General features: G+C 43.2%; 1 protein-coding gene across 1 annotated transcript in view; it reads left to right on the top strand.

Annotated features, from left to right (window-relative positions):
- Nucleotides 1-19,795, top strand: part of ZBTB20 (zinc finger and BTB domain containing 20) — a 42,334-nt gene extending 22,539 nt beyond the window's left edge. The window contains exons 2-3 of the mRNA XM_052641406.1: nucleotides 6,105-7,709; nucleotides 19,374-19,795. Coding sequence (XP_052497366.1) covers nucleotides 6,105-7,709; nucleotides 19,374-19,795 — 2,027 coding nt within the window. The remainder of the gene's footprint in view (nucleotides 1-6,104; nucleotides 7,710-19,373) is intronic.
- Nucleotides 19,796-21,519: the final 1,724 nt, after the last annotated feature.

The raw sequence follows: 21,519 nt of genomic DNA, 5'->3' as shown, positions 1-21,519 counted from the left end.
ATGGACTGCAGCCTACCAGGCTCCTCTGCCCATGGGATTTTCCAGGCAAGAGTACTGGAGTGGGGTGCCATTGCCTTCTCCGATATGTATATATATATACACATATATACACATATATGTGTATATATATATACATATATGCTTCTTAAGGACCTTTAAATACTTAAAATGTGCTCCAGAATGAATGAAAGTTCATTACATGCATGAATTAATATATGAATGAAAATTCAAGTAATACAAAACATACCTAACCAAAATATTGAGATCATAAATAAAAAATCATTAGTAATTTTAATATTTCCATCTATCTGAAATAATAACCAGTGACTATAAAGTTTCATACAGAGTGCTCCCAACTTTTATAGGTTGTATATGGCTCAGATGGCAAAGCGTCTGTCTACAATGCAGAAGACCTGAGTTCCATCCCTGGGTCGGGAAGATTCTCTGGAGAAGGAAATGGCAACCCACTCCAGTACTCTTGCCTAGAAAATCCCATGGACGGAAGAGCCTGGGGCAGGCTACTGTCCATGGGGTTGCAAAGAGTCAGACCCGACTGGGCAACTTAAAATATATATATATATATATATATTACTGAAAATATGTTTGAAAGTCACATTTCTAAAAATTGAAGAATTGATTTCAGTTTTAGGAGAAGAATTCTGTTACCAATCATAAAAAAAAAAAAAAAAAAAGATGGAATAGCTAATGGTTCCTGTAATCCAGGCTACGACAATCTGGAAGACAGGGAAAACCCTCATTGGGAGATAGCTCAAAGCACTCCCTGCTCACCAGGAATGGGTAAGCGTATGAGGCATCTCCTTCTCAAACGGTGATGACCTTCCCACAGTTCACTTACGGAGGCACTGAGAGCAGAGATATGCTAGGTGTATGGAGCCAGGGGGCTTCCCAGGTGGTTCAGGGGTAAAGAACCTGAAAGAAGCTGCCTGCCAAGCAGGAGACATGAGTTTGATCCCTGGTCAGGAAGATCCCCTGAAAGGAAATGGCAACCCACTCCAGTGTTCTTGCCTGGAAAATCCCATGGACAGAGGGCCCTGGTGGGCTACAGTCCATGGGATGGCAAAAGCGACAGATACAACTTAGTCACTGAACAACAGCAATAGATGGAGCTAGGGTAGAGGAAAGTCTTGCTCTGCCTACTGCTTCCCACTTGCATTAGTGATTTCCTCAGAGCCACCCTGTGAAGACGCCAGGGAGATAGAGAGGGGAGGGACATACAGGACCATCTGCTCTAGATGGTGGAATCTGTGAACAACCAACCCCTACCTCCCATGGTGCAGAGACTCAGCAAGTGTCTACCCCAGGCAAAGAGGTAAAACAGACATGACTGAGGTCAGGCATCTGGCAGGACAACAGATGTAGATTTGGGGAGAAAGGGGCCTTAGTTGCACATGTACCCCAGCTTTCTCCAGTAAAAACTGGATTCTTCCCAATGGGATCAGCTTGGGAAGTAGCACCAAAATGTGAAAGTTCAACATGATCACTCATCACCTGATAATATGAAAGAGCAACTTCGGTGTGCTATTGAGCACAATCTGGGAAAGGGAGTGATAAGAGGCTGGGTGGAGGCCTGCCACCTGGCCCTATTTCATGTGCTGACCCACTTAGCACACATGAGCCTGGTGGCCCAGATTGAAAACTCGAGGGCTCTTTGGCCCTGACATTTGACTTCGGTCTGTCAACCAAAATTCATCTTGGTTTTAATTTGAAAGCTAGTGTTTCTTTCCCAGCCACAGAGTCTTCCAATTCCCATCTCTCTCTACAGCATCTCGCCCTTGCACTAGTCTCATTTTATAAATCTGGACTGAGAAAGGACTGGATTTCACACCTAATTAAAAGAGATTGTATTGCCTGCTGTTTCCTTTTCTTATTCCTTTTCCCTTGTGCACAGGCAGCGTTTTTATTCTGGTGCTTAGTCCTATCCCTGAACACCCGCCGTTTCAGGGACAGGCAGGAGCTGGGTTCCTACGACATAGATAGCCAAGCCCTCCATCAGCTATTTCACCACAAGCAGAATCCCCCTCCGGTGTTCACTCCTGCCTCAGCCTCATCCATACTGTGCTCATCCGCAGATCACAATCACTTAGAGTACACGATCACATTCAGGAATAGAATTCCTTGCGTGTTCCAGTGAATGCCATCACAGGCTGACTCTATATTTTTTACTCTAGTGGAAAGAAGATGGGTTACTATTTTAAAACACACAGAGAACTATTTTTGTCAGTTTTGTTTTTTTTTTTTTTCATTTTACCCCATCAGTTCTATGTTCACACCACCATGGGGGATTTTTGGAGGGAAGGGGGGAGGAAATGTATCATGGCTTCCCCAGATGCACAAAATCTTTGTAAAGTTGTATGGTTTTGTAGAGTCGAAGGTTGGTTTTGTTTTTTTTTTTTTTTGAATAGCCCAAATGCCTATTCACTGCCAATCTAAGAAAGAATGGAGTTAGCATTTTCACACCATTCCTTCCTATACAGTCTCTGAATAACCATCTAATCAAGATTTGTTTTCAATGGGGAACAAATCTTCTACAGTAGAGTATTTCAGATTTATTCCATTGGAATCTATACATTAATGCCCACTGGATGAAAAGGACCTGTTTCACAAAAGCCTGGACATTGCCTTGCCGTGGCAGAAACTCTTTCCCACTGTATTAGTGTTGAAAATGAAAGAAAGCCTGGGAAAGGACTTGCTTCAGCATTGTGTGCTGGAGGGCCGAGGCATGCTTGAATGGACCGGCAGGGTCCCCCGTCGCATCTGTACACATATCAGCAAAAACCAATTCAGGCTTTCACGGCTGCTCACTGTGGTGCAGGACCAGTGCACTCAGAGATCTTTAAAAATTGTGTCTGCAAAAATCCAACTAGGTTTGTCAGGTCAGGTTGTATATGTGTGCAGGTTCAAGGTTGTCTCTGTGGTTTTTAATGAAGTTGGCAACAGCATTACTGAAAAAATCATAACTCGGATTATTTAGCAGACAGTGTTTTGTTATTATTGCTATAGATTTACCTGATTATTTAGACTTGAGTGGATCAGCCCAACAAGCAGTTTGAACTTTTTTTCATGAGTTTGTGTGTGTTTGTGTGTGTGTGCATGTATCTACGAATGTGTGTGATATAATGACAGCTCTTGTTGGTGACCATATCCATCTCTACAGCAAGCTCCATCATCACTTTCTGTGTCTTTATCTTTTCTTCTATGTTCTGAGAATTAGATGGCCCTCAGTCTTTGGGTAATTCAGGTTTCACTTGTCAGTGATCCAGTATCATGTGATAAGAAGAGCATCAAAGGAGCATGGGTTCTAATCCCACCTCAGCCACTTACTATCTCTGGAAAACCTTGGGCTAGCCATTTAGATACTTTGAAACCCTCAACTTCCTTTTACATCAAATAGTAATAATAGGACTTGTCCTGAAAATATATAGGATTGTTATAAAGAGTAAATGAGTTTACACCTGTGAAAGAGTTTGTACACTGTAAAATGCTACATGGTTATTAATTATTACGATAATTGTGATTGAGCTTCTTCCCAGAATTATCAGAAGGAAGACAATTCTTTGTCATATATGACAACTCAAGTGATATAGCTGTGACTGCTGCTATGAGCAATTGTGTGTTTAAAGAGTGTTTTTACCTGTGTGGAAAAAATTTTTAATAAATCCATCCTACTCAGAGACTTAGCCAACTTTAGTGGCTACCATTTTACTTAAATGAAAGAGACCTTGGTGATAGTCAAATTGTATACAGAAAACTCTACGTTTTAGTGCCAGAACTCTCTTTTATCTCTTGCATTGTTCTATTTATAAGTTTTTTAAAATGTGCTGTATTAGATGACTGAGGCTATGAGACAGCACACTAATGGACAGGTATATAAGTAGCTGGAGGGTACACTGGACAGGCCTTATTACACACCTTTATGGCAGACCCGTACCTAAGAACCAGGCATCATTCAGGGGCAAGGCATGCAATACAGTGAAGCAGAAAAGAGTGTGAACTCTAGACACAGACTGCTGGGTTCAAATGCCAGCTTGACCACCAACTACCTGTGTGGGCCTTGAGTGGTTTCCCAGTTCCTCTGGCCTCAGTTTCCTCATCTGAAATATGGGGATAATAATACTACTGACATCATAGGATTGTTGTGAGGACTCAATGAAATAATGTACATAAAGTAGTTAAAACTTGACACTCTTAAAAAAGTTGCTCTTATTATTATCACGGTGCACAAGCATGAGGGACTCAGTAAGACATTAGAATATGATCTGCTGACTGATTTCCTAAATTTTCCTTTCTAGGTTTTTGGGGCCTTCCTCTGGTGCTGTGTTTTGTATTAACAGTTATAGGGGATTCACCTTGATTCCTTAACCTGTCAAGGACAATTGTTTTATATAAAAGGAAAAATAGAAACAGTCATCTAATGAAATATTTTAGACACATTAACAGACCTAATAGAAATTGGAAGGAAAAGGAATTCTCTTATGTGAAAATTTGCACAAATCATATCACTCAAAGATAACATAGAACCTGTAGGCAGCATTTATTAATTTTAGTGGATTTCTGTGAGGCTGACGGAATGTAAAGTTGGGAGCAAAGGAAATGAATGAGTATATAAGGATGCAATCACAACAGCTGAACTCAGAATGAGGAGATGGATTGTACCAAAGTAGAAAAGCTAGTTGAGCTCAGACTTCTCTGCGCAGGTCCTCTTTCCTAAGGCAGAGGAGAAAGAACCTGAAAAGGTGGGCATTCCTCTGTGTGCAGGTCATTACCTCTGGGTTACTTCTAACAAGACACAGGGATCTGGGTCACACCAACAATCCATACCTAGGTCACCTAGTTTTGAAAGCCTACTTACTTGACCTCCCTCAAGCTGATCATTCAGTTGTGAAGGCAAGGATGGGGAATGACTGAAGAATGACTTGGAGAGAAGGATTCTTTAGAGAATAGGAAAACAATAGGAAAGCCCTCAGTCTAGTGTTATAGACACTTGTTTTCCTTCTCAATCTGGGCTCTAGGTGTTACCAACCTATCCCTTGTCTGTACAGCCTAGGATATAAGGGTGGCAATAGGTCAGGCTGTCCACGTGTGCCACGTTTCAGACTGCTGCCTTCCTCCTGGCAACTGTCTGGTATATCCTTGCAAGAGCAGAGAGCACCCAATTCCTGAGATAACTGAACATCCCACTCCAGGTTAACCCTACTGTCCCGACCTGCTTACTAACAGTCCTCCCAAGTGCCCGGTTTGAATGACGAATATGGTCACCTAGTGTATTCCAGTCTTTCAGGTCAACACTGCCATCTTTGACCTTTCTGACGTTTCTTCTTCCTTAAGCCTCAGAAAATTCAGACAACCACCATATAACATACAACACCCTAAAAAGTACTCAAACAGGTCTCACCAAAGAGGATAAGAAAAATGTAGATACAGACAGTGGGCAAGTGCTCCTTTAGCAAGAAGATTGCATTCTAGAGCCTATCCCTCCACTGGAAAACTCTGTGGTAGCAATTTGATGTCTATCTTAGTCTAAGATGAATTTTCCAAGAATTTTTGCATATGTGGTGTGGATGTGGAATGTGCCATGTTAATTAACAGGAAGGGAATTAAATATTGTGGTCTATGAATAAAGTAAGGAATTTTGATAAACTGAGAAAAATACAAGCTTTCCCAAAGGACCTGGGCTTTTGCCTGTCCAAAGTGGAGGCAGCGTTTCCTGAGAATAAGTCTTCATTTGCCTTTTGGTTCTTATTTGCTGAAGCCGTAGGAATAGCAGGCAATGACCCATCTATTTTTTAGACTGCTGTACTTCAACTGACAACCCTGGCTGAAGGTCTAGGGGGTCAATTATGGATTCAGTACCCCCAAATAGCTGGGGCCCTGTTGCAACAAAATCCAAGGCCTTGTTACCATAGGACATCATACCCACAGGTCGACCTGATGCAAAGCCTATCCATCTTGCCAGAGAGCCTGCTTGTGTCTGCAAAGGGGTGCTGCTAGGAGCTATGAGCATTGTCCACCTGAGACCCGAATGTTAGGAATGCAGCCAGCTCACTCTGACCCACGCCCTGTGTTGTGTCTGTCTCGCCGTGCAGGTGACATCAGTTGCAAGGGGATGACCGAGCGCATTCACAGCATCAACCTTCACAACTTCAGCAATTCCGTGCTCGAGACCCTCAACGAGCAGCGCAACCGTGGCCACTTCTGTGACGTGACGGTGCGCATCCACGGGAGCATGCTGCGTGCACACCGCTGCGTGCTGGCCGCCGGCAGCCCCTTCTTCCAGGACAAGCTGCTGCTGGGCTACAGCGACATCGAGATCCCGTCGGTGGTGTCGGTGCAGTCGGTGCAAAAGCTCATTGACTTCATGTACAGCGGCGTGCTGCGCGTCTCGCAGTCGGAAGCCCTGCAGATCCTCACGGCCGCCAGCATCCTGCAGATCAAAACGGTCATCGATGAGTGCACGCGCATCGTGTCGCAGAACGTGGGCGATGTGTTCCCGGGGATCCAGGACTCAGGCCAGGACACGCCACGGGGCACTCCCGAGTCGGGCACCTCGGGCCAGAGCAGCGACACCGAGTCAGGCTACCTGCAGAGCCACCCGCAGCACAGCGTGGACAGGATCTACTCAGCGCTGTACGCCTGCTCCATGCAGAACGGCAGCGGTGAGCGTTCCTTCTACAGCGGCGCCGTAGTCAGCCACCACGAGACTGCGCTCGGCCTGCCCCGCGACCACCACATAGAAGACCCCAGCTGGATCACGCGCATCCACGAGCGCTCGCAGCAGATGGAGCGCTACCTGTCCACCACCCCCGAGACCACGCACTGCCGCAAGCAGCCCCGGCCCGTGCGCATCCAGACGCTGGTGGGCAACATCCACATCAAGCAGGAGATGGAGGACGACTACGACTACTACGGGCAGCAGAGGGTGCAGATCCTGGAGCGCAATGAGTCTGAGGAGTGCACGGAAGACACCGACCAGGCCGAGGGCACCGAGAGCGAGCCCAAGGGCGAGAGCTTCGACTCGGGCGTCAGCTCCTCCATAGGCACCGAACCCGACTCCGTGGAGCAGCAGTTCGGGCCCGGGGCGGTGCGGGACAGCCAGGCCGAACCCGCCCAACCTGAGCAGGCCGCGGAAGCCCCGGCTGAGGGCGCCCCGCAGCCGCACCAGCTAGAGACCGGTGCCTCCTCCCCCGAAAGAAGCAACGAGGTGGAGATGGACAACACGGTGATCACTGTCAGCAACAGCTCCGACAAAAGTGTCCTGCAGCAGCCTTCGGTCAACACGTCCATCGGGCAGCCATTGCCAAGTACCCAGCTCTACTTACGCCAGACCGAAACCCTCACCAGCAACTTGAGGATGCCTCTGACCTTAACCAGCAACACGCAGGTCATTGGCACAGCCGGTAACACCTACCTGCCGGCCCTCTTCACTACCCAGCCGGCGGGCAGCGGCCCCAAGCCTTTCCTCTTCAGCCTGCCGCAGCCCCTGGCAGGCCAGCAGACCCAGTTTGTGACAGTGTCCCAGCCCGGCCTGTCGACCTTTACTGCACAGCTGCCAGCGCCACAGCCCCTGGCCCCATCCGCAGGCCACAGCACAGCCAGTGGGCAGGGCGAAAAGAAGCCTTATGAGTGCACTCTCTGCAACAAGACTTTCACCGCCAAACAGAACTACGTCAAGCACATGTTCGTACACACAGGTGAGTGCGCCGGGCTGGAAGCCTGGCAGCAGGGGGAGAGGCCGAGGGGGCTGGGGGAAGGGAGGGGCAGGACCTGTAGGTGGAAGGGAAAGTAGGAGTCATCTTTCAGATTTTACAGAAAGCCATATCGTAATCCATCTTCTAGAAGCCCCAACTATGCCCCCATCCCACGAACCAAGCATCCTGTCACCAAAAGACAAAATCACAGAAACCCTTTGTGCGAAAGGGCCAAATGAGAAAACCTGATACAGAATTTGCAGGCACAACATCCTTTAAATACATGGAACTTTGAAACATATTTTTGATCCTAGATGTTTAGAACTGGAAAAGTCCTTGGAGATCACATACTCCAGTCACCTCATTTTACAGACCCAAGTCATATAGGCCAGACAGGAATAAGGCTTTTGGTCTGCAGTAAGTTTCATATGAACCAACAGCTTGAAGAGGCCACAACAAGGCTAATGCCAGTGGAGGCTACACTTACGGTCCCTGAAATGAAGAGGGGTGATAAGCTCACTGTTTTCTAGTGCTGGTTCTCTACTTCCCACATCTAGAGACCACAGTCAGTTCTGGGTTCTCCTGTTTAAAAGGCCAGTAGACTCTTTGGGGCACACTCAGAGGAGTATGATGAAGATGGAAAGGGCTGTGAAGCCATGGCATATGAATCATGTTTGAAGGTGCTAGAGGTGTTTGGCAGTGTGTAGGTTTGAACTGAAAGTGCCTACCGAGCTTTATCAGCTTGGCAAAATTACTTAACATTTCTATACGTTAGTTTCCTTGTCTATATGATGGGGATAATAGTGATGGTAGTGCTGTTTTGAGGATTAAATGAATTAATCCATATGAAGTTCCTAAAGCACTCTCCAGCACATAATAAGCATTCTATAAATGGTAGCTCTTGTTCACACTTTTAGCATTATTTAAATGATTTGAGGGAAGATGCATTAAGTTTGTTCCGTTTGTGTTCACATATATAGAAATGGACCAATGATTAGAAACTATAAAGATAATTTAATTAAAAATAAAAGAGGAAGTTTAAGCAGAGATGCTCTAAAGATAGGTAGACAACCTCCAAAGGGAGCGTGAGTTCCTATAATTAGAGGTGTTCAAGGAGAGAATGGGTGATCATTTCATAGTGATTTGTTATAGAGGGGATTAAGTTATCCATCAGGTGAGTAGTTAGGCAAGATAGTGCTTCATCCCTGGAGCCCATGATTCTAGAGCAAAGATCTCCTGACCTCCCAGCCAGTGAGTGCCCTTTCCTAGTTCTACAATGGACCAGACCGAAACGAGAACTCCATGGATGCTTCTCCATATAAGGGACTATATATGTGATATGATTTCACATGGATTCTCTTATACTAAAAGTAACTAATTCAGTGATGATCGCCATATTTGAAATTCCTATTATGACAGTCATAATTCCTATGAAGAATTATATATAATTATATAATTCCTACTGTGAGGAATTATCAACACGATGGACATGAATTTGAGAAGGCTCTGGGAGTTGGTGAGGGACAAGGAAGCCAGGCGTGCTGCAGTCCATGGGGTCGCAAAGAGTCGGACACAACTGAGCGACTGAACTGAACTGAACTGATTAGGAGAGTCATTCATCTGCTCACCCTCTAGTTCTAGAATATCTCTGTTAAATGACAAATAAATTGTCAGGGGAAAGTTACATACCTGAATTACAATACATGAAAATAAGTGAGCTCCTCAAAACAACCTTGTTTCTCAGGTCAGCCAGCAGGACTAGCTAGGGGATAGGACATAAAGCAGATCAGTTTAAATTGGGGAATAGAAGGGAAGGACTGCAACAGACATGCCAACATGGAAGTGAACAACGGAAGCAAAACATTACCTAAGACGAAATTTTCCTTCTGTGCAGTTCAGCTTAAGTCAGAACAATATGTAAATCTGTGTATGTGCCCTTGTGTGAATCAGTTCTTAAAGATGACAGTTTTCATACCTCTAAAAAACATAGTGACTACTACTGAATTTAGGAAAAAAATCAGGTAGTGGTAAGTCATTGTATTTACTTAGGGTAAATGTGAATATCTAATAACCTGAGGTCAACTGAGGACATTTTCCAGGTGGTATGGTATCATCATTATTTAGTAAATTAATCAAATAGTAATATTTTTATTCACAGGGTATTCTCCCATAGTTTATGTCCTTTCCTCCTCTGAGTACCTACCTTGTAAATCCATCAAATTAAGCATTAAGGGGGGGAAAAGAGACCATTTGTGGAGATGTATTCTTAACCAAAGCTGACATCTCTGGTCTTGGATCCATGAATGTTTCTACTCTCCCCATCTTTGCATCTCTTCCAGTAGACCCAGCAGATATAAAGTTTACTCTATTAGATCACATGTCAAAATAAGGCTTTAAATCTGGAGCATAACATTTTTGGTGTACTACAGAAAATTGTCTCTTTGGTGTATGAACATATTTATTCAATTTTACCAAAGGATTCTGTGGTTAACCCAAATAACTTGATTTGCCCATAAGAAAACCAGCAATGGATTTGCAAATTTAGACATCATAGACACAAAGGCTACAAGTAAAGTCATTTTATAAATCTGAGTTATGCTCAAAGACTGGCCTTCAGATCTCTGGGAAACTATGAAGTTCCTCATAACTTATAAAGGTCTTTGTAATGGTGTGTATAACCTGACCACATCCAGGAACAATAAATAATGTACATCTATCACTTGAGTACCTTACCTAAAAGAATCAACACTTCCATTTCACCCCTGAATCATTTGGCAGTGGCAGTTTGGAATGGTCAGCTCTCTATCAGTACTTGTCTAAGTGAAGAAGTCTATAACCTAACAAAGTTTAGGAACAATTGGTCTCGGTTTTCGAAAGGCAAGACAGCCTGAACATATGGAAGTAATTCAGGACCTGGATTCACTTTGGCTGACATTTCAAAACAAAGTTCTCTGCAATGTCTTGAGAAAACATCAAAAAAGTGGAGCCTCACAACTTTACAGGAGCCCGGTGGAAATGATAAAAATCCACAGCAAAGAGTCCAAATGTTAGTCTAAAATAAGATTCTAGAAAGTCCTGGGTATACTGGAAGAGTAGAGATGGATTCTGTTTCCTACCTTGAATCTAACCAAAAAGAATCTTACTAGGAAAGAGTAGCTTTACAAAGTTAAAAGGAAAAAAACTTAGGTTCTCAGCTTCACAGCCACTATGCATGGTAACCAGCTTTGCAGTTTACCAACTGCAACTTTTAATGAATACTTGCTTTCAAGGATCGGGGGCTTCCCTGGTGCCTCAGTTGGTAAAGAATCCACCTGCAGTGCAGGAGACCTGGGTTCGTTCCTGGGTTGGGAAGATCCACTGGAGAAGGGAATAGCTATCCACTCCAGTATTATGGCCTGGAGAATTCCATAGACTGTATAGTCTATGGTGTCGCAAACAGTCAGACACAACTGAGCAACTTTCACACTTTTAACGATTATAGAGACTCAGTTCTGAGATCTGAATTCCAAATACAATTCTGTGTAAGTCTGTGTTAATGATCCACATAGTCATTAAAAGGACATGTTTGTGACAAATAAGTAGTCCATCATGTTGACCTTGGAGCTAACCTCTACCTTAGAGCACCAAGGGCGCGCTGGTTGTAGAGCATATTTCCTGATGATTATAACACTGATATTTAGAGTAGGGACATAAAGATGACTGTGCTGGAATTAGATTATTTGGGTTCAGTTTTGGTTCCTCTAATTGTGACCATACACAGGTCACTTAATTTCATTACCCTCAGTTTATTTGAGCTTAAAGTGGAAACAATAATCTTCCTGCCTTTTGAGCTACTGTAAAGGTATTATGCATGTGAGAGCTCTGCATAAACGGTAAAGTACTACTTAATGCTTTCTTTAAAAAATCATGCTCATTACTTTAGCCTCCTCCTCCCAGAGACATTGAGTTTCTTTGCTCTGTCTCCAGTCTCTGAGTAATAGCTGTCAACATGTTTCCTTCCTCATTGGAATTCAAATGCCAAAGCAATGTGATACCCCTTGGGTTTCCCTTGAACTTCCTCCATAGCGTGAGTTTTTTTTCATTCCTTAAAGATTTTTTTTTTTTAATCTCTCTCTAAACCACTCTATCTACTGCCAAGCAAACCACGAAAGGACTTCATCTCTTCTAGGAATTTCTCAAGTTTGCTTTCCTGAAGTTTCATAAATGTTGTGGGGCAGGAAAACAAAAGTTAAGGACACATTTAAAAACAAGAGAATTAGAGAAAAGGCAAAGATAACACAAACCATCCTCTCATGGAACAAAGCAGGACTTCTCTGTGCCCTCTCCCAAGAGAAAAAGCAAAAAAAAGGCATGGGATGGAAGGGAAAGACAGAGGACACAGGTGGATAAGCCTGAGGCGAATGTGGGCATGGAAGGCACGCAATAGGGAAAATTCAAAGATAACATGGGAGCAGTGCTTCTCAAGCTGTGGTCCCCACAACAGCAGCATATGCATCCTCGAGTCCAGCCCAGACCTGAATGGGAACCCAGTGACCTACGTCTTAACAAGCCCTGATTTACACTGAGTTGGGAATCACTTCCCTAGATGGCCTGGGTGATTAGGAGGAGGATGGCTTCAGGTTGTTCTTGTTATATAACATTGTTCCCCAAAATTCTACTCACAAGAACCTATGTGTTTAAAAAAGTAAATCAAAGTACTGAACAACAGCTTGATTTTATAGTGATAAATTACATTAATGGAAGCAAATATCTTGCATATTCAAGGTTCCATGGCAAATGTACTCCTTTGGGCACTTAATATTATGACAATAACTTAACTTATAGCAATAACTTAACTTATAACAATGACTTACTATAATTGTGCTGTACTTAGTCACTCAGTCATGCGTGACTCTTTGCAACCCCGTGGACTGTAACCCACCAGGCTCCTCTGTACGTGAGGATTCTCCAGGCAAGAATACTGGAGTGGGTTGCCATGCCCTCCTCCAGGGGATCTTCGCAACCCAGGGATCAAACCCAGGTCTCCCGCATTGCAGGCAGATTCTTTACCATCTAAGCCACCAGGGAAGTCCATGAATACTGGAGTGGGTAGCCTATCCCTTCTCCAGGGGATCTTCCTGACCAAGAAATTGAACTGGGGTCTCCTGCATTGTAGGTGGATTCTTTACCAACTGAGCCACCTGGGAAGCCCTATATTATCTTTATGTGAGTGTTTTTATGCTTTCCCATTAGAATGTAAACTTTATGAAAGCAGAAACAATTTTGTATATAATTATATGATATATCATATTTATCTTACGCTTCAATATACCCAACATAATACCTTCCACATGGTAAACATTCAGAAAATATTTGATCAATGAGTGAACTGAATTCTTCTCTAATGATATCTAATCACTTTCAAAAGGGAAAATTTTTTTTCTACAGAGTTGTTTATTTTAGGATGTAGCTCCATAGAAATAATGCAAAAATAAGTACTCTCCAATGATCGGAACAAATTTCAGATACCACATTCTGTTTGTTGTACCTTGCTCTATACAACAAAATTGCATACAAGGCTGACTAAGATGGCGTTCAGGGTATTTCTTTATCACCAGGTATAAGATTGCCAGACTTAGAAAACAAAAACACAAGATGCCCAGATGAATTTTTGGATAAACAACAAATATTGTTTTTAGTCTAAGTATACCCCTTCAATATTTGTGATGTACTTATACTAAAGAAGTGTTCATTGTTTATCTGAAATCTAGATTCAACTGGGTGCCATGTATTTTACCTGGCAGTGCTGTCCAGGTGGAACTTTCTTTTAAGAGCCAGTGTTAGGACTTCTGCTTTAAAATCCATAGATTAATACAGGGTAGCATATGTATTTGCTTAACAAATATTGGTTCAGTGAATGAGTGAATGTTCAAATATATAAGCATAATTTCCAGGAGAATTTAATTTGGGGAACTTATACATAAATTCATTATTTTCTTACCAAGACTTAAATTTCTTTTTCTTCTCGTCTTTTTCTTTATACAAAGACTGTATTGTACCTGTGTTCCCACCTGTGTTTTCTTTACCAACAAGTGGTAGACCTTTTCTGAGTCATAGTATCAACAGTCCACCAGTGGTCACTAATGCTCATTATTGTTCTCTGCAGAATTGATCGTTTTTTCTGTTACTTTGAGATGCTCAGCTTTTTTGGCCTTGAATTTTACAAAAATAGGTATAGCGATGATAGTAACATAACAATGGTATCCATAGAGTAATAACAGTGCAATCAAGATCGTGATGTTATAATCCTCATATAGAGCCTGGGCTACTAATTGTATCAAGCCAGTGGAGTAACAAACAAGTATAAGGTTTGAAGTGAGAAAGCCTTGATTTTACCAGTTTCTGAGTGACTTGAGGTAAATTTTGTAATCAATCTGAGTCTCATTTTCTTGTCATGTAAAATACAGATCTTAACCGTACTTAGTACTGAAGGATAGAGGAAAATGTTAACATCTACCCGCTCATAAAGTTGTAAGAAAAGTCAAGTAATGTGGATGAAAGTCCCTGACATCTTTAAAAGTCTTCTTGACATCAAAAATTTTACTTGTCACTAAAGCCACAGAGGTCTCGTAAATGCAGTGCGTCCCCAGTAGGCAATTCCACCCCTTCCCAGACAGCCTCACAGTCCAAGCTGGCACCAGGACTGCACCCTCTAACCCCAGACTGGAAGAAAGGCTGGTAGGTGGTCTTGAATGTCCCCCTCCAACTAGAGCTCTCTGGTGGAAAGCAGATTCTTCAGCCAGTGAAGGCTCTGCATGACTCCATCTAAGCACCTTCCATTCTTGTCACTGGACCTTTCCCCCTTTCTGTTCCAATCTTGATTGTCCCCATTCAGAGGACTTGCAATTTCCAAGACCCCTTCTGTTTTCCTCGGCAGTAGCCGCCTCCCCCTGCGCCTACTCTTCCCTCCCTGCTCTCTGCCCCCTCAGCAGACACCACGTTTTCTGTACACTGCCCCACACTGTACTCACCTGAAAGAAGGTGTATGCTAGAGCAAATGATGGAGAGGCCAAGAGAATGTGAGAACTAGACGGGGACAGATTTCAAAAAAAGTGTCCTGTAACAGCAGTCACTGTCCTCTTTGCAGCCTAGGAAAAGCCTGATTAGAATGAAGAAGAATCCACAGAATAAATGGATTCTTGCTGAGCCCCCAACTCAGAGGTCACTCTTCAGAACTGGAGTGCATCAGCCTCAAATTTTAGGCAGACCTTCTGCAGCCTCTAACCTGAAAATATCTTTCTTTCTCTCTTTTTTTCTCACTGTCAATCATGGTAGAGTGTCAGTCCCAGTCCAGAAGAAGGAGTTGAAAAGTGATGCTTTAGAGAGCAGGCATCCGAAACTGGAGAAAAATATATGCATTCACCTCTCCTCCCTTCTCACACATACACACACGCACAGTCAGAAAGGACACTGCCTCCTCTTCTGTTCCACCACTTGCTGTCTGGTTTTTCAGCCTCCAGAATACAGTTCCTGCCTGCTAAGAATCCTCTGTCTCTTTGCTGGTATTTGTTTCATGGTGCCACTTCTTTCCATTAGCATATGTAGCTGAGACTAGACTAGACCCTTAACTGAATTGCATCGGTGAAGTCGGTGAAGTCGCTCAGTCGTGTCCGACTCTTTGCGACCCCATGGACTGTAACCTACTAGGCTTCTCCGTCCATGGGATTCTCCAGGCAAGAATACTGGAGTGGATTGCCATTTCCTTCTCCAAGGGATCTTCCCGACCCAGGGATCGAACCCGGGTCTCCCGCATTGGAGGCAGATGCTTTAACCTCTGAGCCACCAGTGCATAGCTATCGTATAATTACTTGCTTTATTGATTATCTGAAACAGTTTTTTGCAAAATCCTAAGTTGGCTTCCTCGTGCCATGCAAGTCATTTTTCAGTTGATTTCATTTATCACCAGTTCCTTTGTGCTGAAAGGAACAGTTGAATTTTTCTTGAAATGATCACATACTCTGTGCAAAAGGGCTTTATTGCTTTAATTTTCAAAATACCTTCACAAGACAGGTGCTTACTGTATTATTCTCAAGTTATAGATAAGGAAACTGAGGCTTACAGGGGTGAAGGAACATGCCCAGGTCATTCACCCAAGGAAATGGAATTCATATCTGACTCTGGCATCTGTATGCTCCCAAAATGGATCATTTTAAAGTACAGGGGCTTATATGAGCTTCCTCATCCTGTGTCTAATCCCAGTGTCTGCCTGGTACTGTGTCCCTTCTAACCTATCAGACTTGCTGTTCCTGGCCATAGGCTTGGACCCAGAAAGCCATCTGCTACCATGCATCCTAATTTCATTTCTCCACATCGAGAGTACCAAGCAACACCATCCACATCCATTTCATATATAATGTTGAAAGCCGTTTGGGGTTCGCTCTAAGTAATGTGCAAGAAAATAATGGGAAAGAATCACTCATTTCTAGTGAGTGATACTGTTTCAAATCTAAACATAAAGAAATGAGTTGTTTACACCTGACTAATCTGAAAACGCACCCTGTTTAGTCAGGCAGTTTCTGGAATGCCTATGCTCTGCCAGTGAGGCACCTGAATAATTTCAGCGCACTTTCCTGTATGGAGCTCCCAAGTGCTTTGCAAACATTTTTCCTCATTAATGATCACACCATTTTTTCTGTGGCAGAATACATTGTCCTATTTAAAATGTGGGACTGCTGATGCCTTGAGTGATTTAAGCAAGTTGCCCTCAGGTCACGCATTGACAAGACCTGGACCAGAGTCCTCTGGGGCGTGGGCCATGGTGGACAGAAGGCCACTAAATCTGCAAAGGAATGTGGCAAGTGCTTGGTCCAACTCCTCACTTACAGAAGGGAACAAACCCACAGAGATGAAAACACTTAGAAAGCCCAGGGTGACATGGATAATTAATGGCCAAACCTTGGTGCTAGGCGCACAAGGGGCATATAAACAACATACATATATAAGCTATGGAGGGAGAGATGACACCTGTGAAGAATCACCTGATAGATTAGAAAGGTGTGAAAGTAAAAAGCCATCATCCCTGACCTTGTCTAGAGGAAAAAATACACTATAAGAAGGTGAAAGTTTCAAACAGCAGGAGAATTTTTAACACAGACCAAGTTTCAACTTCCTAGCAGCCAAAATACCATCTGGAACTTTAAGAAGGCACACTTCCCATTAAAGGTGACAGGTGGACATATTTTAAAAGATAGTTGGCCGGCCTGTCATAGCCTCTAGAAAGTGTACTGAAAGCACAAGGATGGCAAAGACCAGTTTGAGTTCCAAACATGTTTACGGCTGACAGAAATGTTCCAACTAAAAATAACATGCATGACTGTTTCTCTTAGGGACTCTCTCATTTCAAGAAAATGTACCTATATAAACACCATGCAGGGATTGAACTCTTCATGTAGGAACAAGGCTTCTAAATTCTCCCATTGTAGCCTAAAAGTGAAACTCTTCTATCCCTGTGACCCTATGGCTCATGTTATTTCATCCATGAAGATGAAGGGAAAGGAAGACTGGAAGACAGCAGAGGGGAGAGAAAGCCAGGCCAAAAAGGTTGTGATTAACTAAACGAAAAAATTCAAAGTTCCATGAAATTGGTTTAGAAATTTGTGGAGTTATAAATGAACCAAACAGCCATTTCTTAGGATCGTGTGCTTCAAAATATATCTTTTTCTGTTTACAAACACATAAAAAAAGCTTTCCAGTGAGATAAAGTTTCATAAAACATATCATGAACAGAAAGCACTAACCCTGAGCTTGGCACACAGTCAGCATGTATGTGATTGTGTTCCTCACCGGCACCACTAGGACACACCAAACCTCGTCTGTTTCACGATGGAGGAAAATGGCAAGACCATCAAGGCACATATTTTAAATGGAAGTTAACTCAAATTCAAGATTTCGTACCCTGATGCCTTGTTCAGATGTTGAAATATTACTGAAGAGTTTCAGAGGCTTCTGGCTTTAGGCTGGGTTGTGGAAATGGCTTCCCAGGTGGCGCTAGTGGTAAAGAACCTGCCTGCTAATGCAGGAGACATAAGAGATGTGGGTTCGATCTCTGGATTGGGAAGATCCCCTGGAGGAGGGCATGGCAACCCACTCCAGTATTCTTGCCTGGAGAATCCCATAGACAGAGAAGCCTGGTGGGCTACAGTCCATAGGGCTGCAAAGAATTGGACATGACTGAAGCGACTTAGCACACATGCATGGAAGTGTCAACCCACACCAGTGTTTGGACTCAGTGACTAAACAGCAAACAACAATGGGAGGGTACATGGACAGGCTTTCCGTGCTGGCTGCCGGCCTTGGGCAGTCAGTGGTGAGGTGCGAAAGATGGAAACACCATAATGTGGTTCATCTCACCCTCCAAGAACAGAGATGAGGGCAAACAGCACCAACAAAACCAAGGCTCTATTGATCCAAAGAGATGTTACAGGCCCATGGACGTTACTTATAGAAGACTATTTCATGTGGTCATTCAGTGACAATATTCTTATATACATTACAGCTTTTAGCAAGCTTGATCATTTGGTTTCTAAGCCAAGAGCAAACCAAAGCAGTAAACTGAGGAGAAAGAAGGGTTTCAGCCAACACACTGAGAGCAAAGAAAGAGAAAACTATTTTTAAAATTGACCCAAGAGCTCAAAAAAAGGCATATGGAACCATTTAATGGTGGAGGAGGGATGTAATGGTGGAGGAGGGATGGATAGTCTTATAATAAGAACACCATGCAAGTATTCCCACACCACTCTTGGTGGTCTGCAAAGTGATTTCACATGTATTTTATGTCAACACCAGCACAGTGAGGTAAGCAGAACTGTGTACCTCAGAGGCATTTGGAGATTCGTCAGAGTGGCAGGCTGTGCCTTGGTGCCCAGATTTAAACAGGACCATTTGACTCTGAGTTCATCATGCTATCTACCACCTACTCAACCTCCACACAAGACAAGGCCAATCAGCAGCTCAGGGCAGTCTAGACAGAATAACCAATTCACTCTCTAAAGTTACATTTTGGGAAGATTTCTATCTAAAATACGTTTTTTAAAAAATCAAAGGCGTAGCTCTTTAGAATGACTTATTCCTACAAAAACCAACATCTTTCAGACCTATGATCAAGGCACGAGTGCATTTACTAGACAAAATACTGGAAATGATTATTGTCCCCAGAGAGGCAAGCTATGTCACCACCATCCTTAGTTCCCAAAGATTCTAGAGATCCCTATGTTTCCAAAGAACTGTTCTCTCTCTTATTTCTTATGTGCTTGATGATGCAAAAAGCAGACATACAGCTAATGAAGGCACTGAAAGTGACCCCCTTGAAGCAGCACTCTCTCCACAGAATGATCTTAGAAGACTTTTACTGGCGAATGTCATGTAGCTTTCCAAGAGAACCATTTTCTGGCATGGGGACCTGAAGCACTCTAGCCTTTCCTGGCAGCACCTTAAAGCAAGGTTTCTCAGCACATGAGAGGCCAGGAAGGACTGGATCTTTCCAATCAGGGGTGCTCCCTTAACCAATCAGATTTTTTTTTAATGTTTTTGTTTTTGTTTTCTGTTGTCTTGTTTTTCTCTCTCTTGTTCTCCCTCCCTGGCTGTGTCTCGCCCTGTTCGTTCTGCCTGCTGTCTTTCCCCTGTGGCCAGGTGAGAAGCCCCACCAATGCAGCATCTGCTGGCGCTCCTTCTCCTTAAAGGATTACCTTATCAAGCACATGGTAACACACACGGGAGTGAGGGCGTACCAGTGTAGCATCTGCAACAAGCGCTTCACCCAGAAGAGCTCCCTCAACGTGCACATGCGCCTCCACCGGGGCGAGAAGTCCTATGAGTGCTACATCTGCAAAAAGAAGTTCTCCCACAAGACCCTCCTGGAGCGACACGTGGCCCTGCACAGTGCCAGCAACGGGACCCCTCCTGCGGGCACACCCCCGGGGTCCCGCACTGGCCCCCCCGGGGTGGTGGCCTGCACGGAGGGGACCACCTATGTCTGCTCCGTCTGTCCAGCGAAGTTTGACCAAATCGAGCAGTTCAACGACCACATGAGGATGCACGTGTCTGATGGATAAGTAGTATCTTTCTCTCTTTCTTATGAACAAAACAAAACAACAAAAAGAAACAAACAAACAAAAAAGCTATGGCACTAGAATTTAAGAAATGTTTTGGTTTCGTTTTTACTTTCTGTTTTCGTTTTCGTTTCGTTTCATTTTGTACTACATGAAGAACTGTTTTTTGCCTGCTGGTACATTACATTTCTGGAGGCTCGGGGGGAGTAATAGTTCTCCCAGTCTCCCTTGGATGGTGGCCTTAAGGCCTGGTAGTGCTTCGGAGGTCCACTGGTTGGATCTCTAGCTACTGGCCTCTAAATACAACCCTTCTTTACAAAAAAATCTTTAGAAAAAAAAAAAGTAAAAAAAAAAAAATTTTTTTTTTCACTTGTGAAGAGCACTACAAAAATATATAACAAAATCTAAAAGGCCTACTGTCTTTAAGTACACCGCTTGCAGTGTTTCAGTGGACATTTTCACAATTCTGGCCGCTTGGACTTCACAGTAACCATTTAAAACTGTGGAATATATCACTTTCTGGTTGAAAACCCAGAGGGAAGGCCCTGCTCTTTTCCACCTGCCACGTTGTCTGATTTCTGTAAAAAGGGCTGTGGGGGTGGGAGGGGGTATAGGTTTGATGGTGTGGGGAAGGCAAATGGCAGGCTTCTCCCCCAGATTCTGCTGGGTCCACACACCTTGGCCCACCTCCTCCACACCCCCCTTTCAGCAGAAGCCAGGAAGACTTGGACAAGCATCAAGCAACAGTGGCTATCGTATTTATTCAGTGTCTTCGCTGAGCTCCAGCCTCAGCACAATCAAGAGGGACTTTCATGAAAGGCAGGAATGCAGATAAAACAAAGATATCAGAGGTTTGCACCTACGTTTCTAGGTACAAGAGAAGGATTACTTCCAACAATCTTTGCAAAAAAAAAGTGTCAGGATATATTCTTGTGGAAGAGAAAAAGAAAGAGAAATGGAGGGTGGGGGGAATAATAAAAAGTTCTTGAGGCTTTTTTAATTCAAAATTTTATAGAGGGGCAAAAGTGACGTTTACCAGATAGAATGCTGATTTTTTTAATATATTTACAACAGTATTTGTGTAAAAAAAAAATACAAAAAAAGTGAGATTGTTAAAAGTAATTTTTTTTTCATTTTGGTTTTGCATACACTGCCACCAATCCCTTCTCTTTTATTTTATTTCACACACATATATATATTTTTTGGTAAGTCAAGACTGTTAAGGTTAGCGATACTGCTTCCAGATAGAAAGAATAAAAGGCAATTAAAGTTATATTTGAAAGAGAGGAAGGATATTTTCTTCATATTTTTTTAAATTTTTCTTAATTTTTATTATTTTAAGTATTGCCTGGGTTGAGGGCCTCTGGCCAGCCCATCCCTGCTGTAATTTGAACTGCTGCTTTGTATTTTGATATGTAGTTTTTCAACTTTTAGCAAGCTTATGTTGCTCCACTGAATATTTTTTTCACCAATTCATCTAGAATTCTGTTCTTTTTCACGGGAGGGACTTTATCGTTCAGTAACAGATGTCTTGCTTCTCTGAAAGTTTCATTGAGATCTTGTGATTCTAGAATTTCTATTGACTTTACCTTTTTTCTTTGATGAAACACTAGTACTCTAGAAGTCTTGACAAATGGGTCCTTTCCGTTTGTGGTCAGCCGGGAGGAGGAGTTCACGAAACTCTGCTGTTCCTCCTCACCCTTCACAACTGCAGAGAACGGCATTAT

Source organism: Budorcas taxicolor, chromosome 1 (genome assembly GCF_023091745.1).
Source record: "Budorcas taxicolor isolate Tak-1 chromosome 1, Takin1.1, whole genome shotgun sequence".
Classification (NCBI taxonomy): Eukaryota; Metazoa; Chordata; class Mammalia; order Artiodactyla; family Bovidae; genus Budorcas; species Budorcas taxicolor.
This window is presented reverse-complemented; position numbering and strand designations above follow the sequence as displayed.